Source organism: Engystomops pustulosus, chromosome 5 (genome assembly GCF_040894005.1).
Source record: "Engystomops pustulosus chromosome 5, aEngPut4.maternal, whole genome shotgun sequence".
NCBI classification, from domain to species: Eukaryota; Metazoa; Chordata; class Amphibia; order Anura; family Leptodactylidae; genus Engystomops; species Engystomops pustulosus.
The window spans coordinates 109,518,738-109,538,374 of record NC_092415.1 but is presented as its reverse complement, the minus strand read 5'-3'; the positions used below and the strand labels follow the sequence as shown (position 1 = coordinate 109,538,374).

The window sequence follows — 19,637 nt, the reverse complement described above, 5'->3', positions numbered from 1 at the left end:
CTGATTGGGTTCAGGTCTGGAGAAAAATGCTTCATATGGAGTCAAGCCTTAGTTGCCCTGACTGTTTGATTTGGGTCATTGTCATACGGGGAGACCCAACCATGATCCATCTTCAATGATGTTACTGAGAGAAGGAGGATTTTTTCTAAAATCTTGCAATACATGGCTGAATCCATCCTCTCTTCAATACGGTGCAGTTGTCCTGTCCCCCAATAAATCACATTTGGGAAGATGTTCTTTAGATTGTTCTCATCCTTCTTTGTCCTCCAAAATGAGTGGAGTTGATACTAAAAAGTTCTATTTTGGTCTCATCTTACCACATGACCCTATCCCATTCCTACTCCTGATCATCCAGGCAGTCATTGGGGAACTTCAAATTGGCCTAGACATGTTTTGGCATGAGCAAGACCTGCATGATTTTAATCCATGATGGCATAGTGTGTTACTAACTGTAATCTTTGAGACTGTGGCTGGCCTCAGGTCATTGACCAGGTCCTCCTGTGTACTTTGGGCTGATCCCTGAACTGTCTCAGAAACTTCTTACCCCACAAGGTGAGATCTTGCATGGAACCCCAGAATGAGGTAGATTGATGGTCATATAGTGTTTCTTCCATTTTCTAATATTTGTGCAAACAGTTGTCTTCTCTATAAAAGGTTAAATAAGTTGTCCAGAATTGCAAAAGCAAGGCTCTTTTCTTTCAATACACTGACCGGGTGATAACAGCATTGCAGTTTTACCTCATTCAGATTAATGACATATAATTACAAAAACAGCCAAAATACAGTGTGTTGCTAGTCATGTTTATATTCTCCACAGAAAGTGACACACCTGTTTCCTGAAGCTCTTACTAATAATTGTAAAGGTACTTTTTAATACAAGTAATATGATTATTCTTATTTAGGGTTAAAATGTAAATGCCTTTAAAATAAATTTCTAGTTTTCCATAAAGTTTTGGTCTAGAGTTACAATATAACTTACAATGTTCAAGTTAGAACAAATTAATATTGTAACTCAAGGGATCACTGTACACTGAAAGGGGACTTTTATATTAAGTAAGAAACTTCAAAAGAAACTGGCACCACATCAGACCTAACATGTAAATGTTAAATTGTGTTCTGTACTGATGCAGTGTGGTGTTCAAAAGTCTAAGCATAGATTTCTTTAAAAATTACATGACTGGAGATGATTCCACATAAGCGGAGGCTGTAGTTTACAGACTGGGAAATAAGTTGGATAATGAGCAAGTCTGTCTTCCATCAGAGAGTCTCACTACAGACAAGTAGCATTGGACACATTTGTTTTGTTTGTGGATGAGATTATGGCTCTTTTAAGACTCTAATATTTTTGGAACTTTTCAAAGGCTACAAATAGAAAAGCGATGGAAAGTTCCTTTAATCTAAACAAGTAAACCAGTGGAAATGATTTACAAATGCTGTAGTAATGTCGGAATAAAATGTCTTTTGAACTATAAAGAACAATAGACACTGACATGCACGACAATGCAGCAAATGTGTGCTTGTGGCAATGGGCAAGAGGAAAATTGTGCGAACGTAGCAAGACAGGGTGTAGTGGAAGGAAGCTGGAGCTGAAATATTAATATCAAAGAAAATCACTTACAGGCATGAAAGAGACGGAAAAAAAGCACATTAACCTTTAGCTCTGTTCATTAATAAAAACATGGTACCCCTAATAATAATATCAATTCCATACAGATGTAGAGAGATCCAACCGTTTTAACCACGCGAAGAGACAATATAATCATATTAACAAAGAAAAAACAAACAATAAGTGTCAGTGATCTGCCATAAAGTCTATGACAGTGTGGTGACATGCTTTGTTCGTACTGTTAATGTATTTCTATTCTAGGAGGGTCCTTTTGTCCTTATTCATATATGAAATGTGGAATTTGAGGGCCCAGACCTATTTTTCCTCTCAAAAATTATAAAATCTACAACAATTCTGGGAATGGAATATGCAAATAAGTTTTCCTGGATGTAAAATACCCGACTTTAAAGAAGCCTTATAACAGAACTTCGGATTAAACTGAACTCTAAATGAAGATTTAGGCCAGCAACTGACCAGCAATATGTGATGCAGGACAGCGACCGGTTCACAATTAAGGCCTCCTATTTTCTGGGAGATGAAGCATTATATAGAAAAAGAACTTTATATTCAGTATACAAATGATCAATCTTCCCTGATTCCTCTTTGCTTGACTAATTTCTCATAGGACAAGTGGAATATCATAAGTCACAGGTGGTTATTTCCTCCCGAAACTCTTATAAATGGCTCTTTTACAGGGGAAAACTTGTCAAAGAAAAAAAAACTATGAAAATGTCCCCTAGGGGTTTTTTGTGAACTCATGGGGGAAATATATAGTAAAAACACACTTACACAAAAAATATGAATAAATATTCATAAAAAAGACATTCACATTTCCCCATATAAAAAAAAACCCCCACTACACTGCTAAAAACATTGCCGTATTTGACCTGCGCCCGAGACTATACATATTATTTATCAAAATGACCAAAACAAAATAGAATTCATTAATAATGCTCATTTTGAGTTAATTTGAAAATCCCAGCCTTTCCACTTTAACCCCAAATAAAACTAAAAATAAAAAAGTTCAACTTTTGTTATGTTTTTACTAGCTCTATGTGTCCCAAATTTTAAGGTAGCATGCAGAAAAAAAGGTTATGGCCCTTAACCCGTTGCATGCAAAAATTTGCCATAAGTGCCCGATCACTAGAGCCACTAAGGGCGCATCACTATGGGGTTAATTAGATTACTTGGGCAGTGTCTGATGGCCCCACTTTCTCAGGATAACATTTATAGTGGGTCATGAATCCCTTAGATTTGGGAATTGAATCCTGTGTGTCAAAGAGGGTACTACATTTGTATTTCCAAATTCTTCTCTCATTTTGTGATCGGAAATTGCCCTTTAATACTGAAACCTTCATATTCATGGTATTATGTCCAGAAGTGTTTGGACAGAGGTAGATTTTTCTGCTCATTTTTTATTGTGTGGCAATGAGACCTCATCCGGGCTTTAAATTTTTGTCCTGTCTCTTCAACATAACTCTTCACCCACAGGACATTTTGTGCACATGATCAGGTAGACCACATTAGAAGTGGAACATGAAAACGTGTCTGGGATGTCATCTTCGTACATGAGAATCATGGGGCCTAAGGAACTGTCCAAGGAGCCCAGAGACTGAATTGTGGCAATGCACAGATCTGGCCAAGGTTACAAAAGATGTTTCTTAAGAGTACAGTGGCCTCCATAATTCTTAAATGGAAGAAGTTTAGGACCACAACTGTTAGGGTCATTGTCTTTTTGGAAGGTGAACCTTCCATATCTGGGAGTTACAATTTTATTTCCACCTTAGAGGCTACAAATTCAACCGACATCCCTTCCATCTCCCTTCATCTGCCAATACACTAATTTACCACCACATATGGTGTAATGCCATACTAATTAGAAACTATGTGACAACCTACGGGGTGAATTTTCTTTTTTAATCTTTTGTGGATGTGCAAATTTTAGGACTTAATTACTTAATAAAATTATTTTTGTATATTTTATATCCACATATTTTTAACCCCTGTTAAAAAAAAGTAAAGGGTTAACTAATTTCCCAAAATAATTTTTTTTAATGTGCAGTTTCTAAAATATGGTTATTGATTGGAGTTTTCCAACGCATAAGCCTTTCAAAGACACTTCTAATAGAACTGATTCCTTAAAAAGCTGATTTTTGTGATTTCTGTGAAAATCTGCAAAAGTGCAATAAAAGTTCTAAGTCTTCTAACATTAAAAAAAAATTAAACAATGGGGAGGATTTACTAATTCTTTTGCAACCTCGATAGTTGGCAACTGAAATCAGACTAAAGAAAGCATAGCCCGATGTATTGAAGTAGCGCACGGCTGTAAGTAATTAATGAGCAGACGGAACTAATCAGTCAGGCGCCATAAAAATGCCAACACAAATGAGATGTGCGGCAAAATCTTACATGGACTGCGCCTTGTAGTAGATGTGCGCCAAAAATTTTGATTTCAGACCATTTTCCCCTGGTGTGTTTTGTGCCAAAATTTGCACCGAAAAATGCTGACAAAGTTCACATAAATGTGGTGGATGATGCGGAACGCCTACTTTCGCCAAAAAACGACGGACAAGTCGGGATAGTCGGAAACATCTATTCTTTCTGGCGCCAACTCATTATAAATGATCTGCAACAATTCTGCACCAAAAAAAAGGTGTTTGGGGAGCACCTTCAGTGACCGACTGCTCATCCCAAGTGTGAGAGGGAGCGATATAGGAAGTCATTCCTCCCCACTGCAATTAGGCTCTTCAACAAACAAGGCCCAAACATAAGTAACCTGTGCTCACCACCTAACCAGTCCCAGCAGGTCCTATCCACAGACTGAATACCAAACTGCTGACGATTGATTGTCTTTTTTTTTTGTCTTTTTATTCCTACTATTGTTATTTATAACAATTAATATTAATAATATAGTTATTATTTTCGTATTTTTAAAATAAATAAATGCAAAATATATCATCCAAAAGTTTTAATTAACATTAATTACAGTGTTTCACAAGGAAACAAGCAGGATATGTAACGGTGTTCCAAAAGTTATAACCACTTATAGTGACACATGCCACATGATTCTAAAAATAGAGCTTGGCTGCCATGCTGAAAAGTAGATTTATCTTGGTAACCAAGTTTAACCAACAAAACCTTTAATTTTTTTTCTTTTACCTATAAACACGATCCACTTCTACAACTTAACATTATCGGTCCCTTATTCAAAAGACAACTGGTTTGCGTTCAAGAGGGAAAATATTGAAACTTGCTATTTCCAAGAGAAATAGAATCGTAAAAATCCCAAGATTTCATGGCTTCTGGGAGATCACAAAGAAACACATTAAATTCTATGTCCTGAAAAGACAGAACACTGCTACAATAGGTCTTATTTAGGAGAAATTCATAAAAAGAGGCCAACAGAGGAACTGTCCATTAGTATGTAACAAGAAATTTCCACTTAAAAAAGTATTTAAAAGTAATAACCCATAGACTATAGATTCTATGAAGTAATTGACATATAAAAAGTTTTAATTAACATTAATTACAGTGTTTCACAAGGAAACAAGCAGGATATGTAACGGTGTTCCAAAAGTTATAACCACTTATAGTGACACATGCCACATGATTCTAAAAATAGAGCTTGGCTGCCATGCTGAAAAGTAGATTTATCTTGGTAACCAAGTTTAACCAACAAAACCTTTAATTTTTTTTCTTTTACCTATAAACACGATCCACTTCTACAACTTAACATTATCGGTCCCTTATTCAAAAGACAACTGGTTTGCGTTCAAGAGGGAAAATATTGAAACTTGCTATTTCCAAGAGAAATAGAATCGTAAAATTCTCAAGATATATTTTCAACAATATGAATAATGGAAAACACTTACTTGATGGAAGCCCAGGTAGTCTAGTATAGTTGATGAAGCATAGAATATCATACCTTCTGTACTGACGACAAGAGCAAAACCGCTCAGTGACTAAGGAACAAACAAGAGGAATATTGGTTAGTTACTAGTGAGAGAAAGCTAGTTTTCATGGCTTCTGGGAGATCACAAAGAAACACATTAAATTCTATGTCCTGAAAAGACAGAACACTGCTACAATAGGTCTTATTTAGGAAAAATTCATAAAAAGAGGCCAACAGAGGAACTGTCCATTAGTATGTAACAAGAAATTTCCACTTAAAAAAGTATTTAAAAGTAATAACCCATAGACTATAGATTCTATGAAGTAATTGACATATAAACAATTATTACATATACCCCACATTTTAGCATTTATGAATCAATATACTGATGTCTTCACTGAAAAATATACACATATTTTAGTTAATTTTGATGCCGTAAAAGTATGACTTCAATATAGATATTCTTTACATACTACCAGTTCAACAGCACTTTAAATCTCTATAAGTGGCAAGTACAGTAACATTAACCTTTATTATACATGTCTGCTTTGTTCAAGACGTCTTCTGTCCTCTCATTGATTCTCAATAGTAAAGACCTCTCTGCAGAATCTGATCGGTTGGGATCTGACAGCTGGACCAACATAAGTCTCATACTCAAACAAGTCACAGTTTAGTATAACAAAACTCTGGTTCCCTTGAATTAAATTTTTTTAGGGTGATTCATGTTGTATCCTTCAATGAACAGGATTAACCATGACATACACAATTGTCATGCTTTTGAATCAACACAAAACACAATGGCCCACATTTGTTAAATCGTTTGCGCCAGTTTTCTGTCTGACTTTGTACTGAAAAGAAAGTGCAAACTGCTTTCACATTTATTTATAAAGTGTTTGCACCAGTTTTGTCTCACAGCTACACTGTGTCCGACAAGACAGAAAAAGATTGCACCAAAAGGGGTGTGTTATTACTTAGTCAGACTGCTCTACATTTAGACGTACGCCACAATTTTGTCTGCGCCACAATTCTGCTGCATGAGAAAAGTGCACCAAAAAAAAGCTGGTGCATTCTGCCAGAGCAGTGCAGGGGGCGCCAGATTCATTAAGACCGTGCACATTTCATGAATCTGTCAAACACTGCACCCTTCACAGACGAATTGCACATAGTACAGTTTGCACTATTTTTGATAAATGTGGGCCACACAGTTCATAAAAAGGGAAAGCAAAAGAAACATAACAATACCATAGCCCTTTCCCTTTCATAGCGTGCAGAGGGAGTAGTCACCACCAGGCCCTTCAGATCTACATTGCCTTATTATAATATTCCACTAGTGTAAATGACACATGATAAGAAGAGGTCCCAAATATAAATTTCACATTTAGGTCCAGGAAATTCAAGTCAAGTCACACCTGTGCTTTTTTCCTTAAACTCCTCTTAGCCTATGATCCAATGATGTCTCATGCTTTTCGTAAAATCTGATGTTGTTTTATACTATAATTAAACTTATACAAACACAATTTTTTTTCTATGAGTTCCAGAAACCTAGCTATGTCCTCCTCACTGTTTTGTGTTTGGCTGAAAGACTTGGTAGAATTGGTAGGGAACATGCCCTCTCCTATCAGCAACAGAACAAAAATAATTTCCCAGCATTCCGTTGACCACTGAAAGGTGGAATCTTTCAGACCGATACATTTCTCTAGGAGAGTTTTCCAAACCTCTGTGAACCTGCATCATTTTCTGCATGATTAGGAGCAACAATATTTTCTGTTTACTTTTATGATTCACTTTGAGTTTAGTGTTTCTGGCTAGACAACAGTCATAAGAGGACAGCTCTACAGAACCTGTATAACTAGCAAATGTCATTTACCATCTCGTGCTAATAACACCACACAAATAAAGAAATGTCATGCTTGAAATTATTACTATGTATTATATTGAAATGACAAAAAAATTATATAAAACATCAAAGACCAAGTCTTCCACTGCTGTACTGGAGAAGTTTTTTTTTCTTAATTTTTCTTAATCTCTTCAATCTGGTGCATATATAAAAGAAATGTCTAAATTCTGCTGCTTTTCATTCATGAGCAATTATAGCTTTTTTGATAATATGAGATGATTCACACAATGGGGCAGATTTATCAAGTGTCTGAAAGTCAGAATATTTCCAATTGCCCATGGCAACCAATCACAGCTCCCCTTTAAAATATTCATGAGCACTGGTGAAATGAAAGCTGAGCTGTGATTGGTTGCCATGGGCAAATGGAAATATTGCGACTTTCAGACTGCTTGATAAATCTGCCCCAATATTGTGAATCACCAAACCACAGTTGCCCATGTTCTAACTTCTCTTTTTAAGAAAAACAAATGCATTTTAGAACATTTCATTTTTGTTCAATACATAACTAATTTTTCATCTAATGAAGATGTGCGCCCATCTTCATTAATCTGGCATATTCTGCAGATTAGTGAGTTTGCCTCACTAATAGTAAATCTGGGCCATTGCCTGCAAAATATGCTGTGCTTGAGTTCTTCTGTGTTGCGACTGACTTATCACTGGAAACCTGATGTTAAATGTTGCACGGTCCTAAAAAAAAAAGATGCAAATTTTTGCACAAAAACACTGCACTCCCCTAATGATGTAGGGAACTAGGAAGCAAAGGACTTATCTGTAAAAGAGATGCAAAAAAAACCAATAAACTTGAATGGTAAATTGAACACACCCTTAGACAAATTAAACATGCACCCCAAATAAAATAGAATAAAAAGAAGTGGCCCCAATAGTTTTTAAATCCTACAAATATATAATTCCATTTTGTAGTTTTCTTGGCAATGACAAACATATTTTGCATTGAGTGTTCTGTTCTACCATCTTTAAAAAGTTTATCATGTCAATTACAATCCTCGTAAATAAATTAAACATGTAATTTATAAATCATAATTATAATATTTATATTAATAAGAACAAATGTCTAAGAAAGAGCTTCTTTTGCTAATCAGCTATTGTGAGAAATTGAAGAATGTATTATTTACAGAAGAAAACATCAAGAAAATGTGGCAAAGATGCACAATTCTTTAACTCATTACTTCCAGCCTATCACTTTGCAAGACTTGCTTATGATGGTATTCCAAAAATGAATTGACTTTGCTATTAATATTCAGAGAGGATAGAGATTTATTTCCAGATTCACATTTTTTTGTGACAATCTATATGGCTGTAAGTGAAGAGTGGAATTGAAACCATATCTTATGCCACTTTTCTAGACAAAACAGAATTATGAGATCATACTATGAACAGTGTATGTCAATGGAATGTAAATAATGTTTCCATTAGGGATCTCTCATGATCTAATGAGCAGTAAAAGTAATTATGAAAGGGATTATAATCACTGCTATAATGAAAACTAAATACATTAATGCCAAGCTGAGTCTAAACTACAGAAGAAATGTAGCATAAATGGATGCATTCTTACAAGAATAACTGGAGATTAAAGGACTAATCTAAAAGCTTTTTTTGCCAGCCATTTTTTTAACTTTGTATTGTAACTTTATTGTAACTATGTAGTTCTAGTTCATATAAACCATCAGGTGGTGATTTGGTACTTACAATACATTACTAAATGCAGTCATTACATTTGTAATATAAATGAAATTGTCATGTACCAGTAAAGTGGTTCCATAAAATCTTAAATAACCAGTATATGTTATACTTTTGTTTTCAATTAATTGTTGAATTCTACCATCAAAATCAATCATGATAAATCAGGGACACTTACTCATAGATCCAGGCACTGTGACTGGGGTAACCATGTCAGCTATGGCCTCCTTCCTTTTAAAATCAACTTTAAAATTATGCTTATGAGCCGGAAGAGCTCCTGGGGATTTTACCAGTGCCCCTCCTTGCTGCTGATTCACTGGATGTTACAGTGTGCAGGAGCACTTCCCCCCTCTCACTGTGTGCTTTAACATCCTCTGCTGTAGTGAGATTACAGGTGGTTGGAGGGGGAAGTGCTTTTACTATATCAGGGATGCTTCTCTGACAAGTCAGAACTGTTTAGACCAAGCCTGATTAGGACCCACGCCTGGATGGAAAAGTCCTAAAAATGGCATAAAAAGGCTTGTTGTATGCCTGTTTTCTGGTAGAGCAAGCATAATAAATGTGTACCAACATGCCTGAATACAACCTGCCTAAGACTGTCTAGAAATAAGCAAAGATTAGTACCTAAATATTCCATGTGTGATCTGATTTATGAATTGTATGCGTACAACACTAAATTCTTGTTTTGTGCACCTAGATCTGTATTAAATCTAACAGGATAGGTATCATTGATTTCATAAGGCACTAAAGAGATTTCAAAATATCATAATTTTAATAAGCTGTTTTATCTTTAACCTTATTACTTTATGTTAGTTTACTATAACCTTCACTCTTACTCAGTCTGGGGTCTATATAACACAAACATCTGATCACTTTTTTTCTCCTTTATTGTATATTTCAAACATTTCAAGACTTCTGAAATAAGAGCTGACATAGTCTGTGGTAGATCTACACAGCAAACTTGTAAACCAGTCATTTATCTCAGTGTACCCTGTAATCATAATAGAGGGTACAACTACCAAACTCTTTTATTTATATAATCATTTTTATCAAGAGAGCTGGAGTAATGGGATTATTTAACAAATCTTACAAAACTGGAATATTCACTTAAAGTTTCTTTTATTTCTTTTTATGTATCATATTAAAAAAGTCTGTTTCATACTATATAACTCCAGTAACAGAGGCTTGGCCTTTAAGTCTTGGATTACATTTGCATTTACGGTAATATGTACATCCAATTATAAATTGTCACGAAGACCTGCAACTGCTCCTTACACGCAACACAATTAAGTTTACACTGTGAAGCATGCACATGTAGGTCTCTTGATACCTACTTACAGGTATTTACTAGAAGAGCATTCTTTACTACGAGGTCTCTACTGTCACCTTCTCTCTATATAAATCTGTTAATTGAGAAAACTTGAAGCTCTTGCTACCCAGACAAGAAATAGGAATTAATGGTCATCGGCCAGTTAATTGTAGTTGATTTTTATCAATGTTCACCTAGTGCAATGTAGATGACTTTGTGTCTTCATTGCAGAAAGGGAAACCATAAGAATAATTATTTGCACGCCAACAATATTAACCGAAGAACTGATGCAGCAGATCTCCTATTGGTTCCGCAGAAATTCCTGCTCCAGCTAGGGCAATAACAGACAATAATAAATCATTATTTATTGCCATCATATTTCACAGCGCTTTATTGATCATTGGGTACAAAATAATACATTACAGAGCACTAATATAAAACAATAGGGATGAGGGCCCTGCTCACAAGAGCTTGTGTAAGAATTACAATGAAATCTAACATTTCAATTACAATGCTGGGGTAGATAACATAAGATTTACTACTGACAATAAGTGGCGGTCACTCACACTCCCCATAGAGGTCAACAGACAACAGTAACTATTGTTTTTCCGCACCTGAATTTTGTCTTTTTTGTGGGCCAATCTATTGCATCTTTTTTAATATATTAAAGGGGTATTCGCATCTGGGCATTTAAATTTAATTTAGTTCATTTGCCATATGTAAACATTTCTTCAATTGGATGTTATTAAAAAAAATGTTCCTGTGTGAAGATAATTTCTCAGAAATGTAGTCATGTTAACTGACCACCTGGCTTCAGCAATCATTACTATAGGACGGCTGTGGGACATGCAGTAACTCCCGGACATTTCATATACAAAAACTTTTTGTTTCTTTGTGCAATCACACCAGGAGAGGAGGCCGTATCCAGGGACACGATCTTGTTTCTAAGGGACCATATGACAGGTGAATTTTTTTTAATGACATCTAATTGAAGAAATGTTTATACATGGCAGATTAATGAGTCTGGATGTGAATGCCCTGACGAGAATACCCCTTTAATTTATAAAATTAATACACCAATAAAAACGGATATTTCAAAGACACCCATAATTTTCAAATGTCTCCAGACAAGCAGGAGCAACTTATTGGGAACGGGGTTATGGTATAGAATGTTGAACTGTGAACCACAAATGGCCAAACTGCTCACATTATATGGGGGAGATTTATCATTAGGCAGGATTTAACACAGATATTTAAATGGATTATTTACTAAGGGTCCGCGGATCGCACTTTTGTCGGATTTTCAGACGTTTTCGGGATTTGCGCCGCTGTGAAAGGTAGTTAACTGGGGATTGTGTTGCACACGTTCAAATTGTTGAGTGGCTGCGCTGGCTTTCAAACATAAATAGGGGGGCTTGCCGTCATAGGATCCGTTGTGGGAATAGACTGCACAAGTCGCAAGTATATTGAGCACATCTGCTTAATTTTTGCCTTTTTGCAATGTTTTTGGACAGGAAATTCACAGATACCTAAAAACATAAAATTCAGCAAAAACTTTAAAATTGAGCAATTTTTCCGCCACAAGCTTGGTTTTCTCCCTTGTGCTGCATCTATCTTCCCGTCTGTTGGTTTTTCCTTGCGTTCACTTGATTTATTTTCAGCATTTTTTTAAACTCACGCTTATGCTGGCGATAAAATACACCTATTCTATGCAGGCTTACAGAGCATGCGCCAGCTGTATTTTAGCTCCAGCATAAGTGCATGTTTAAAAACCGCTGAAAATTAGGTGAACACGAGGAAAAACAACGGACAGGAAGATAGATGCAGTGCAATGGAGAAAACCAATTCAAAAACAAAGGAGCTAGTAAAAAAACACAACAACCCACACAAATAAATTATGAAAAATCTCCCCCAGACGTAGTAGCAAAGGACCCACAGTTTTCCGATTAAATCTGCATTCTTTTGAAAATTCTCAGTTGATATATCTCGTGTTGCACACCCAAGTGAGTTGATATATGCCGTGGTGGTGTACTTTTTGCGCCATAGAGTTGTGTTTTTTTCTTGCTAAAAAAAATTGCAAAAACAATGCCTGCTCAAAAGTTTTAGACAATTATACGCCGAGAAGCTAAAGAAGATAAATCTCCCTCTATGAGTAAATGTAATATATTAAATATCGTTTAACATGTTTGGATTGTGGCGTGGTTTTTACAAATTTTTCTTTTACCTTCATTAAAATAGTTATTTTTCAAAAATACTGAAAAAAAGACTCAAAACATCTGTGAAACTGTGAAACATGTTAACTTATCTTAAAGGGAACTTGTCAGAAGAAATTTATCTAATAACCTACTACCAGTTTGCTGTCAAATGGGTTAACATCGTCCATGTTAATATTTCTTTCATCCAAATGGTTGCATAACCTGGAAAATCAATTATGGAGTGAGATGTAAATTGATTGTGTAAAGTCAATGAGGAGGAGAGTTAAGCACTAAAGTTAAACCCTCTTTTCCTTAAAATGCCTCTACGCTTTAATTGACGGCGCTGGAGTTTATACAACCAATTTACATCTCACTTTAACCCCTTAACGACTTGGCCTTTTTTAGTTTTTTCACTTCCATTTTTCACACCCCACCTTCAAAAATCTATAACTTTTTTATTTTTCCACATAAAGAGCTCTGTTATGGCTTATTTTCTGCGTAACAAATTGCACTTCGTAGTGACGGTATTTAATGTTCCATGGCGCGTACTGGGAAGCGGGAAAAAAATTCCAAATGCAGTGAAAATGGTGAAAAAACACATTTGCGACGTTTTCTTGTGGGCTTGGATTTTACAGCTTTCACTGTGTGCCCCAAATGACAGGTCTACTTTATTCTTTGGGTTGCTACGATCACAGGGATACCACATTTGTACAGGTTTTATAATGTTTTCATACATTTAAAAAAATTAAAACCTCCTGTACAAAAATGTTTTTTTTGATTTTGTCATCTTCTGGCGCTAATAACTTTTTCATACTTTGGTGTACGAAACTGTGGGTGGTGTCATTTTTTGCGACTTTTGATGGCGTTTTCATTGCTATCATTGTTAGGACTGTGCTACCTTTTGATCACTTTTTATAAATTTTTTTATATTTTCCAAAATGGCAAAAAAATGTCATTTTTGACTTTGGACGCTATTTTCCGTTACGGGGTTAAACGCAGTGAAAAACCGTTATTATATTTTGATAGATCGGACATTTTCGGACACGGTGATACCTAATGTGTTTATGATTTTTACTGTTTATTAATATTAATATCAGTTCTAGGGAAAGGGGGGTGATTTGAATTTTCAGGTTTTTTTAATATAATTTTTTTTTTTTAAACTTTTTTTTACTTTTACTTTAACTATTTTTCAGACTCCCTAGGGTACTTTAACCCTAGGTTGTCTGATCGATCCTACCATATACTGCCATACTGCAATATGGCAGTATATGGGGATTTTACTCCTCATTCATTACAATGTGCTGATAGCACATTGTAATGAATAGGTTAAAACGAGACAGCTTCGGGCCTTCGTGAGGCCCGATGCTGTCATGGCAACGGATCACCGCTCCCCGTGACGTCATCGGGGAGCGAAGATCCGCGCCAAGATGGCGGCGCCCATGCGGCGCCATCTTTTTGAAGCCTCCGGCAATGCTGTGATTGCGGTGAAAGCACCCGCGATCGGCGCTAGCACCGATCGCGGGTGTTACCGTTAAGCCTTTGCTGCAATATGCAGCAAAGACTTACCGGCTTTGGAGAGGGCTCGGCCCGCGAGCCCTCTCCATGCACCGGGACCCGGCGTGCGCCGTACTAGTACGGCGCGCGTCAGGAAGGGGTTAAAATGGAAAGAAACATGAACTGCAAGGTGTTAAGCTGCTTGACAACATAGTTGTAGTGGTTTATTGAGTCGATTTCTGCTGACAGGTTCCTTTTAACTCTAAATGTTTTCTAGACACATTTACTTCCCTACATCACAATATAATAATAAATTACATATACTTTATTCTTATAATGCCATGCTTAGACATTTCATGTGTTTTGTATGTACTGATAATTTACCCAATTCCCACAATGTTAAGTTAATTTCAAAGACACTTTACATAGAACCATGTTCCAGTCCAAAAAAGTATATAAAATCCCCAAATATATTTGGATTATTAGTTTTGGAATGATGGAAAACTAGCTGTCTACTCTCTCCCTGGAGATGGACTGCTATGGTTACTGCTGTTTAAAAGAGGAACCCAACAGGCAGGCTTTGATGTGAACATCCTTGTAAGTGACTCAGATCACGCAAAACCTAATCGGTGACATTTTCAGGTCAGTGGGCTCTGAAGTGAAGCTTGTTACAGGTCTGGCACTTACTTTATATAAGTAAACAACAAGTAAACAACTTGTTTCCCATATTGAGATATTTATATGACATTATTAATAGAGATGAGCGAACATGCTCGTCCGAGCTTGATGCTCGGTTGAGCATTAGGGTACTCGAAACTGCTCGTTACTCGGACGAATACTTCGCCCGCTCGAGAAAATGGCAGCTCCCGCCGTTTTGCTTTTTGGCGGCCAGAAACAGAGCCAATCACAAGCCAGGAGACTCTGCACTCCACCCAGCATGACGTGGTACCCTTACACGTCGATAGCAGTGGTTGGCTGGCCAGATCAGGTGACCCTGGGATAGACTAGCCGCTGGCCGCGCTGCTCGGATCATTCTGTCTCTGGATGCCGCTAGGGAGAGAGCTGCTGCTGGTCAGGGAAAGCGTTAGGGTGTTCTATTAGCTTACTGTTAGGCAGGAGTGATTCTCAAAGAACCCAAAAGCCCTTCTTAGGGCTACAATAACGTTCTACTTTTTTTATTTTAATTTGCATCTTTTACCATTTTGTGAGGAATTAGCAGGGGGACTTGCTACCGTTGTGTTTAGCTCTTAGTGGCACACATATCCATAGCAAAGACCGAAGTGGGAAAATTCAGTAGGGGTTGGATTTCTATTAGGCAATAACTCAGTGTCATCTCATCTGGCATAGTAGTGTGCTTCCTTTGATACTTGGCTAGAAAATAGCCATAGGAGAATACAAACAGCTTCTTGAAGCCTACAGTAGCGTTCTATATATTTGATTTCTGGTTGATCTGCTGGTGGCTGTAGTTTCTGCAGTGCATGTACTTGCCAATTCTGAGCAATTTGTAGTGAGACTTGCGACCGCTGTGTTCTGCGCTTAGTGGCGCACATATCCATAGCAAAGGCCGAAGTGGGAAAATTCAGTAGGGGTTGGATTTCTATTAGGCAATAACTCAGTGTCATCTCATCTGGCATAGTAGTGTGCTTCCTTTGATACTTGGCTAGAAAATAGCCATAGGAGAATACAAACAGCTTCTTGAAGCCTACAGTAGCGTTCTATATATTTGATTTCTGGTTGATCTGCTGGTGGCTGTAGTTTCTGCAGTGCATGTACTTGCCAATTCTGAGCAATTTGTAGTGAGACTTGCGACCGCTGTGTTCTGCGCTTAGTGGCGCACATATCCATAGCAAAGGCCGAAGTGGGAAAATTCAGTAGGGGTTGGATTTCTATTAGGCAATAACTCAGTGTCATCTCATCTGGCATAGTAGTGTGCTTCCTTTGATACTTGGCTAGAAAATAGCCATAGGAGAATACAAACAGCTTCTTGAAGCCTACAGTAGCGTTCTATATATTTGATTTCTGGTTGATCTGCTGGTGGCTGTAGTTTCTGCAGTGCATGTACTTGCCAATTCTGAGCAATTTGTAGTGAGACTTGCGACCGCTGTGTTCTGCGCTTAGTGGCGCACATATCCATAGCAAAGGCCGAAGTGGCAAAATTCAGTAGGGGTTGGATTTCTATTAGGCAATAACTCAGTGTCATCTCATCTGGCATAGTAGTGTGCTTCCTTTGATACTTGGCTAGAAAATAGCCATAGGAGAATACAAACAGCTTCTTGAAGCCTACAGTAGCGTTCTATATATTTGATTTCTGGTTGATCTGCTGGTGGCTGTAGTTTCTGCAGTGCATGTACTTGCCAATTCTGAGCAATTTGTAGTGAGACTTGCGACCGCTGTGTTCTGCGCTTAGTGGCGCACATATCCATAGCAAAGGCCGAAGTGGCAAAATTCAGTAGGGGTTGGATTTCTATTAGGCAATAACTCAGTGTCATCTCATCTGGCATAGTAGTGTGCTTCCTTTGATACTTGGCTAGAAAATAGCCATAGGAGAATACAAACAGCTTCTTGAAGCCTACAGTAGCGTTCTATATATTTGATTTCTGGTTGATCTGCTGGTGGCTGTAGTTTCTGCAGTGCATGTACTTGCCAATTCTGAGCAATTTGTAGTGAGACTTGCGACCGCTGTGTTCTGCGCTTAGTGGCGCACATATCCATAGCAAAGGCCGAAGTGGCAAAATTCAGTAGGGGTTGGATTTCTATTAGGCAATAACTCAGTGTCATCTCATCTGGCATAGTAGTGTGCTTCCTTTGATACTTGGCTAGAAAATAGCCATAGGAGAATACAAACAGCTTCTTGAAGCCTACAGTAGCGTTCTATATATTTGATTTCTGGTTGATCTGCTGGTGGCTGTAGTTTCTGCAGTGCATGTACTTGCCAATTCTGAGCAATTTGTAGTGAGACTTGCGACCGCTGTGTTCTGCGCTTAGTGGCGCACATATCCATAGCAAAGGCCGAAGTGGCAAAATTCAGTAGGGGTTGGATTTCTATTAGGCAATAACTCAGTGTCATCTCATCTGGCATAGTAGTGTGCTTCCTTTGATACTTGGCTAGAAAATAGCCATAGGAGAATACAAACAGCTTCTTGAAGCCTACAGTAGCGTTCTATATATTTGATTTCTGGTTGATCTGCTGGTGGCTGTAGTTTCTGCAGTGCATGTACTTGCCAATTCTGAGCAATTTGTAGTGAGACTTGCGACCGCTGTGTTCTGCGCTTAGTGGCGCACATATCCATAGCAAAGGCCGAAGTGGCAAAATTCAGTAGGGGTTGGATTTCTATTAGGCAATAACTCAGTGTCATCTCATCTGGCATAGTAGTGTGCTTCCTTTGATACTTGGCTAGAAAATAGCCATAGGAGAATACAAACAGCTTCTTGAAGCCTACAGTAGCGTTCTATATATTTGATTTCTGGTTGATCTGCTGGTGGCTGTAGTTTCTGCAGTGCATGTACTTGCCAATTCTGAGCAATTTGTAGTGAGACTTGCGACCGCTGTGTTCTGCGCTTAGTGGCGCACATATCCATAGCAAAGGCCGAAGTGGCAAAATTCAGTAGGGGTTGGATTTCTATTAGGCACTAAATCTCATCTGGCATAGTAGTGTGCTTCCTTTGATACTTGGCTAGAAAATAGCCATAGCAATAGGATAGGATTGTTTGGTTTTAAAAACTAAAAAAAAAACAAAAAACACAAAAAAAAAAAAAACACAAAAAAACACAAAAAAAAACAAAAAGAAGTAAAAAAAAAAAAAAAGTTATAACTCTCATTTTAAAATTGTTTAACCCGAGGGCTAGGGGTAGAGGACGAGGGCGGGGACGTGGGCGTCCAACTACTGCAGGGGTCAGAGGCCGTGGTCCTGGGCGGGGTGAGACACCACCTGCTGATGAGGGAGCAGGGGAACGCCGCAGAGCTACACTCCCTAGGTTCATGTCTGAAGTTACTGGGACTCGTGGTAGAGCACTGTTGAGGCCAGAACAGTGCGAACAGGTGATGTCGTGGATTGCTGACAATGCTTCGAGCAATTTGTCCACCACCAGTCAGTCTTCCACGCAGTCCACCCATGTCACCGAAATCCCCACTCCTCCAGCTCCTGCACCTCAGCCTCCTCCCCCCCAGTCTGCCCCCTCCCAGGAAAATTTGGCATTTGAACCGGCATACTCTGAGGAACTGTTTTCTGGACCCTTCCCACAGTCACAAACCACTTGTCCGGTTGCTGCTGAGCAATTTTCCGATGCCCAGGTTTTCCACCAGTCACAGTCTGTGGGTGATGATGACCTTCTTGACGTAGTGGAAGTGTGTAAAGAGGTGTCCGACGATGAGGAGACACGGTTGTCAGACAGTGGGGAAGTTGTTGTCAGGGCAGGAAGTCCGAGGGGGGAGCAGACTGAGGGATCGGAGGATGATGAGGTGACAGACCCAAGCTGGGTTGAGAGGCCGGGTGAACACAGTGCTTCTGAGACGGAGGAGAGTCCTCGACCTGAACAGGTTGGAAGAGGCAGTGGTGGGGCCAGACGGAGAGGCAGGGCCAGAGCTGGTGCATCAGCGCCACTGTCAACTAGTGAAGCTCCCGTGGTGAGGGCTCTTGCGGCGAGGGCTAGATCTTCAGAAGTGTGGAGGTTCTTTAAGGAAACACCGGATGACCGACGGACTGTGGTGTGCAACATTTGCCAAACCAGGCTCAGCAGGGGTTCCACCACTACTAGCTTAACTACCACCAGTATGCGCAGGCATATGAATGCTAAGCACCCCACTCAGTGGCAACAAGCCCGTTCACCTCCGGCCGTGCACACCACTGCTCCTTCCCCTGTGTCAGCTGCTAGTCAGCCCCCTGCCCAGGACCCTGGCACAAAAACCCCATCGTCGCCTCCACGATCCTCCACAGCATCCACCAGCGTTCAGCTCTCCATACCCCAGACGCTGGAGCGGAAACGCAAATATAGTGCAACCCACCCGCACGCCCAAGCCCTTAATGTGCACATCTCCAGATTGCTTAGCCTGGAGATGCTGCCCTATAGGCTAGTAGAGACCGAGGCCTTTCGCAACCTCATGGCGGCGGCCGCCCCTCGGTATTCGGTCCCCAGCCGCCACTACTTTTCCCGATGTGCCGTCCCAGCCCTGCACCAGCACGTGTCAGACAACATCATCCGTGCCCTGACCAACGCCGTTTCTGACAAGGTCCACCTGACCACGGACACGTGGACGAGTGCTGCCGGGCAGGGCCACTATATATCGCTGACGGCACATTGGGTTAACTTGGTGGAGGCTGGGACCGAGTCTGACCCTGGGGCTGCTCATATACTGCCGACGCCGAGGATTGCGGGGCCTACCTCGGTCCAGGTGTTTCAGGCCTACTATGCCTCCTCCTCCTCCCACCCCTCCTCCACCTCCTCCTCCGAACTACCATCCATGGGCACGGCGCCATCAGTCGGTAGCTCTAGGCACAGCAGCAGTGCCGTCGCTAAGCGACAGCAGGCGGTGCTCAAACTGCTGAGCC

The 19,637-nt window shown here is 39.2% G+C and overlaps 1 protein-coding gene across 2 annotated transcripts in view; it reads right to left on the bottom strand.

The window, feature by feature from the left end:
- Positions 1–19,637, bottom strand: part of AHRR (aryl hydrocarbon receptor repressor) — a 317,910-nt gene that overhangs the window by 107,706 nt on the left and 190,567 nt on the right. For both annotated transcript variants that reach the window (XM_072152898.1, XM_072152899.1), the window contains one exon: positions 5,479–5,568. In XM_072152898.1, the coding sequence (XP_072008999.1) occupies positions 5,479–5,568 (90 nt within the window). The remainder of the gene's footprint in view (positions 1–5,478; positions 5,569–19,637) is intronic.